Source organism: Notamacropus eugenii, chromosome 7 (genome assembly GCF_028372415.1).
Source record: "Notamacropus eugenii isolate mMacEug1 chromosome 7, mMacEug1.pri_v2, whole genome shotgun sequence".
NCBI lineage: Eukaryota > Metazoa > Chordata > Mammalia > Diprotodontia > Macropodidae > Notamacropus > Notamacropus eugenii.
In genome coordinates this window covers 142,630,580-142,636,579 of record NC_092878.1, presented here as the reverse complement: position 1 = coordinate 142,636,579, position 6,000 = coordinate 142,630,580, and the positions used below count along the sequence as shown (strand labels likewise).

Below are 6,000 nucleotides of genomic sequence, written 5' to 3'. Positions count from 1 at the left end.
GGTAGTTCAAGAGAAAAACTGAGATAGACCTGAATATGATAGTATCCTAAAAAGTAAATCATTTAGGAAAAGGTAAAAAGAGTAATTATCTTATAAATATGAAGTATGAGAGGAAAAATTGACACAGAGGAGTTAGATGGGGAAGGAGGGCTGGTAGTTCTGGAACACTACTTTCATTGGAAATGGGTTAAAGAGGGAAGTGTGTATGTGTGCATGCATGTGTGTCTATGTATGTATGTATGTGTGTATGTATAAAAGTTTTCTAAATGCAGAAAGAAATAAAAGGCTAAAGCCATAGGGAGTAGGGAGAGGATAAGGGAAGGATTTGAGGGAGGATGAGGGAGTAGGATAAGGAGAAAGTATAGAAGGGTATTTAGATAAATGGGAATGGGAAGATAAGGAGGTGTCCTTGAAGGGGAGATAGGTTATGTAATAGAATGGCAAGGTAGAAAGTAGAAGTAAAGTAGAGTAGTCAGGAGAGATAGAAAATACATACACATAAACATAAAATAAAGATCAAGAATATAATTTATTAGGGGAAAAAAACAGGAGTAGTAATCATGACCTCAGAAACTTTAAGATCTTAGGACTTAGTTCGACTTCTTGAACTAATGGCTGTACCTAATAGGCAGGCTGAACTAAAAAGGGAGTGTGCTCTGGTGACCAAATAGCCTCAAACGGTGTCAGGAAATGGGTCTTCTTTGAATTAGACACCATTTTATGCCAAATCTATGGGTCTGGTAAGGGATATGTCCCTTCCTTCAAGGTGCCCACAATCTGCTAGACTTAGAGAATTGTTACGAATAAATAATCTAGAGAAAATTCATACTGGGGGGACACAGGATTAAGGAATGATCAGAGAGGAAAACAGCCCCCCAAATCCAGAAGACACAAAAGAAAGGGAAAGAAGGTCATAGACACATGGAATCAGAGATTTGGAGCTGGAAAGATTCTACACGCAAGGAAACTGAGACTTGAGACAGCAACTTACCCAAGCTCTCATAGCTAGTAAGTGGGTGGGTGTAAAGGGACAGGTAAGAATTTAGCATCCAGCAGCATCACAGCCAATATGGAGTTGGAGCTATGTAGGTTTAATGTGCTTTATGCACATTCATTATCTTAGTTGATCCTTGCAAAAGTTGTATAATAGTTATTTTTCTTATTTTTATTGATTCCTTTTGTTTTACATAAATTACATTTCCAAATATAGCCTCCCTTGTAACAAAAATATTTTAAAAGGGGGAAAAAAATCACTTCAGCAAAATTAATCCCGCTCCCAAGTCTGACAAGATTCACAGTGTTCTATACCCACAGTACTCCAAACCTACCTCTGCAAAGATGCATTTTCCAAACTCTTCTCAAGGACCAAGATTGGTCATTATAACTGCATAGCATTCAATTCATTTTTTTTCATTAGTGTAGGTTATTTTCCTGAACCTGCTCCACTCTTCCTAAATCTCATACTTCTCTGAATTCTTCATAATTATCACTTTATTTTGTTTTATAGCACAAGAATTTCATTACCATAATATGTTTAATCCTTCCCCAGTTGATTGGCATCTATGTTAAGTGTTTTCCGCTTTTTAAAGATGAGGAGACTGAGACATTAAGTGACTAGCCCAAGATCACATAACTGATAAGTACATAACCAGAGACCCAATCTAACTCCAAGACAAGCCCATTACTCTACCTACTACATCATACAACTGTTTCTCTTTTGTTCCCTTCCAGCTGTCCAAAATTTACTATGCTAGACCAGGCAGTCAAAGACTCACTTAGCACTGAGCAAGCATTTATGAAGCATCTACTATGTGCCCTGTGCTGAATAGATACCCCAGTCAGCATAGCTTCAGGAACTTCTAACTCACAACACTATATGGTCCATGATGGTAGGGATCCAATATTATCTAAAATTTATACATAATCTAGTAAAGACTTGGAACGAAGTGAGAATTTGAAAAACGTTTATCAAGTTGGATTGAAGGTTGTCTTTTGCCGGGGGAACAAATTGGGGTTAAGTTACTTGCCCAGGTTCACAAAGCTAGTGAGTTCAAATTTGAACCCAGACCTTCCCGACCCCTGCGCCACTGCTCTATCCACTGAACCATCTGGCAGCTCCTAGACTTAATTGAAATAAGCAGGCAGGTCAGTGAGTCCTATAAGCAATAAGGACGAATCTAGGTGGCACCAAATGCAAAGAAGAGTTATAAAATGACATGCAAGTATATTGTTATTTTTAAAGTATCCATACAATAGAATACTACTTAGAGAAGATTATTATAATATCAAATTAATTTTCCCCCCAAAAGGAACAAAATATTTTCCCAAAAGGGATCACATTACAATTCATATACTGACAATTAACATTTAAATAATCAAATAGATTCTATCCACACAATTCAGTAATAGCATCTGAAGCAGATAGATTGACTTGTTGGCCAACAGTTACTAGAGTTTTGATGAAGAGAGGACCGTTACTTGGCATACTGCTCCTGTTGTCCTGACAGTTACAGGGTCACCACACTGGCCTCCTCATCCCTCTCCAGAAAGGAAGTGGCCTCGCTCCTGGCAGCTGTTTCCTTCAGTTCAGAGACTTGATTGCGATCAAGGTCCTTTTCTTCATGTTTTTTCTTACAAAATCTCTTGTATGTCTGATAAACTTTCAGGGAAGACAAATACATGACAGCTATAAGCCATTTGATAGGAATAATAATAAAACTATTTTTATTGCAGTCAACTAAATGCAATTCAGGATTTTTTATTTTAAAAATAAACCTGTAGTAAAGGAAGAGAAAGAGGGAAGGATCTAATAAAGAAAATGGAGTTTAAAACAAGGTCCTCAGCATGGTGGAGCAGGATCACTGGACTCAGAGTGAGAAAGCCTTCAAGAGTTCCAATTCTGCCCCAGCAGCTTGCTGGCTGTGTGCCCCTGGGTGAACAACTAAATCTCTCTGGGAATGTTTTGCCTTTTGTAAAATGAGGGGTTTGGACTTGATGACTTCTAAGGTCCCTTTCAGTTTATGGGTGTGTGTGTGTGTGTGTACATACATATATGTATGTGTATATGTGTATATTATGTATATGTATTGTATATATGTATATATGTATTTGTATGTATGTGTGTATATGACTCTACATGTTTCAAGTTTGTTTTATTCAAGGCCAAGAGTCATTTGTTACATGAGTGAAAAAACCTGGATAAAACCAAAAACCAATATAAGAACACTGGAAATTAATATGAGTTTCATTCTGATATGATTTTTCTTATTCAACATTATATTCTTACTATTACTTTACTAATAATAACCCAATTCAATTGACTTGAACAGGGTAACAGGGACCAGATAAATGTTAATAACTTAATTTGCTTCAGTCAGTAAATTGACCGACGAGATTAATCATATGTATTTCTCTGCAACTTCTTGGGTCAGTTGTGTTCTATCTGCAATATGCCTTTACGGAGTGCACAGTATTGATGAATTATTTTACTATTGATTGCCTGAGAGTCTGATTTTTTTGCAGGAACCTTGTGAAATTAGCTGGTATTTGAAATAAGTTCATGAGGACCAGTGTTCTTGAAGAGACACAACCCGAAAAAGTCTATTTCAATGTAAATTGTCCATTTCCCTTGGCAACGTTCCAATGAAATCCTTGTCCCCCTCCTAATCCCCTATTATTGCTCTCCTTAGTTAACAGTTACTCATGGGAAACTAAATAAAGAGACCTGAAACATAACTTCTGAAAGTAACTCAATTTGTTTGAGGTGCATATGCTTATATTTTCAATCTTTTCATCATTTGGTTTGCTTATCTCCCTAGGAAACTTGTTCTAAAGAACCTGTTTTATGTTTTCTGCTTTCCCCAGAACTATCAGACTAGAAGTACAACAAGATGCTGTTAAAGTTAATGCTTGAAAGGAGGGAAGGTGTTACGCATAAGCACAGTCCTTTCTGGCAAGCCAGCTAAATAATGTCAAGATATATTCAGGAAAAGAAGTAAAATGAAAGTTCCTGAGGCTATGACGTAAAAGTTCCTGAAGAAATGATTCTGGGAAGATGGCAGAGTAGGTCAGAAAACTTTTGACTCTCCAAATTTGGAGGGCAAGGAGTGCTGAAACTTTACTGTCATCAAGAATGGGGTTAAAGAGGGAGCAACATCTATATCTAGAAGTCTTCTAAATTCAGAAAGAAATAAGAGGGGGATAAGGTGGGGAGAGAGGATACAGGAGGGACTCTTAGAGGGGTGGATAGATTAAGGAGTAGGAGAGAAAGGTAACTCATACAAGTAAAGTAGAGGAATGAGAAGGAACAGTGAGGAAAAATAGGAAGGAGGAAAATACACAACAAATAATTTCAACTTAGAATGTAAATGGGATGAATTTACCCATAAAATGGAAACAGACGGTAGATGAAAAATTTGAATTCAGCAATGTTACTTTCAGGAAACATAAAAATGAGAGATATACGCAAATATAAAATAAAGGGCAAATGTAGAATTTAGTATATAAAAAAATTAGGGATAGTAATCCTGATTCAAAGTTAAAGTTAAAATAGATTTACCCAAAAGTGGAAAAAAAAAACAAACTACATCATGTATCAACAATATTAGTCAATATAATTTTAGACCACTTAAAATACCTAAACATTATAAAATACCTGAGCATATACCTGCCAAAACAGGCACAGGAACTATATGAGCTTAGACATAAATGTAAAACACTTTTTATACAAATAAACCTGATTCTAGGTAATTGAAATAATATTTATTGTTCATTGTTAGGTAAAGACAATATAGTTTTTAAATGACCACCTTACCTAACCAATCTGCTTTTTCCATGTCATCCCAACTAAACTACTAAAAAATTGTTTTACTGTTAGACAGAAATAATAAGAAAGTTCATTCTGAAGGACAAAAGGTCAGAAACATCAAAGAAATTGGGGAAAAAAGGTGTAAAAAAAGTAGACTCAGCAGTATATGACCTTAAATTATAAGATGAGAACACTGTTGAAGTGTAAAAATGAAAATTCCTATTATTTTAAATTAAAATTTTCTCATATAAATAAAACCTATGTAGCCAAGAATAAAAGGAATGCAGAAAATTGGGGGAAAAACTTTCATTCACAATTTCTCAGAAAGGATGCGGTTGGGTTGGCATATTGCTGTGCTGCAGGAAATGATGAGCAGATTAATTTAGAAAATCATGCAAAGACTTGGACTTATGAAGAAAGATGCTATCCAACTTCAGAGAAAAAGATAACAAGTAGAAATAAGCATAGGCCTGTGTTACATATATGTCTATGTGTATATATGTATATATTTCTAGATGTCTATGTGTATCGATGTTTAATTATAGCCTTCTTTAGGGAGGTGGGTGGAGGGATGGGGAAAAAAAGGTAAAAAATGCACAGCAGAGAAGAAAAGAAAACCAACAAGGAAACAAAGTAAAGCTGGGCAGCTTTGAAAACAACATGTAGTATTTATTATATAGGTTTCCTTGAAATGGAAATTTATTGTTTTATATTAAATCTTTTCTTATGGTCTGTTGTGTACATGACAATGTTTCTTTTAATCTTTTCTCATTTTGTATTTGTTTTAAAAATCGCAAAAAATGCATATTAAACTTTAAAAAATAAAATGGTAGTGTTATGTGATATCTGATCCAATGGCCCTTCTAGATCTAAATTTTTGATCCTCTGATTATTTGAATGGTGTTTATGTGTTTACAGTAGGACTAAGGAGTACTTGTAACTACATTAAAGTATTGTTAGTGAGCTGTGAATTAGTATGACCTCTCTGTAAAACAAGTTGGAATTATGCAAATAAAATGGTAAAATGTTCATTTTTTTAAAAAATGTTCCTGAAATGAAAATTTTTGAGGCCTAGTCTTCTTCCCTCAGGGCCTATTGTTTGTTGGTTCGGTGGAATGACCTGACCAGAGCAGACCTCTCTCTGACGTCCATGCAAGATGTTTTAAGAGGACAATTTCTTTCTCCCTTTATTT

The 6,000-nt window shown here is 35.3% G+C and overlaps 1 protein-coding gene across 1 annotated transcript in view; it reads right to left on the bottom strand.

The window, feature by feature from the left end:
- Positions 1-510: 510 nt before the first annotated feature.
- Positions 511-6,000, bottom strand: part of SLC10A6 (solute carrier family 10 member 6) — a 30,003-nt gene continuing 24,513 nt past the window's right edge. The window contains exon 6 of the mRNA XM_072622561.1: positions 511-2,659. Within this exon, the coding sequence (XP_072478662.1) occupies positions 2,508-2,659 (152 nt within the window). The 3' untranslated portion in view covers positions 511-2,507. The remainder of the gene's footprint in view (positions 2,660-6,000) is intronic.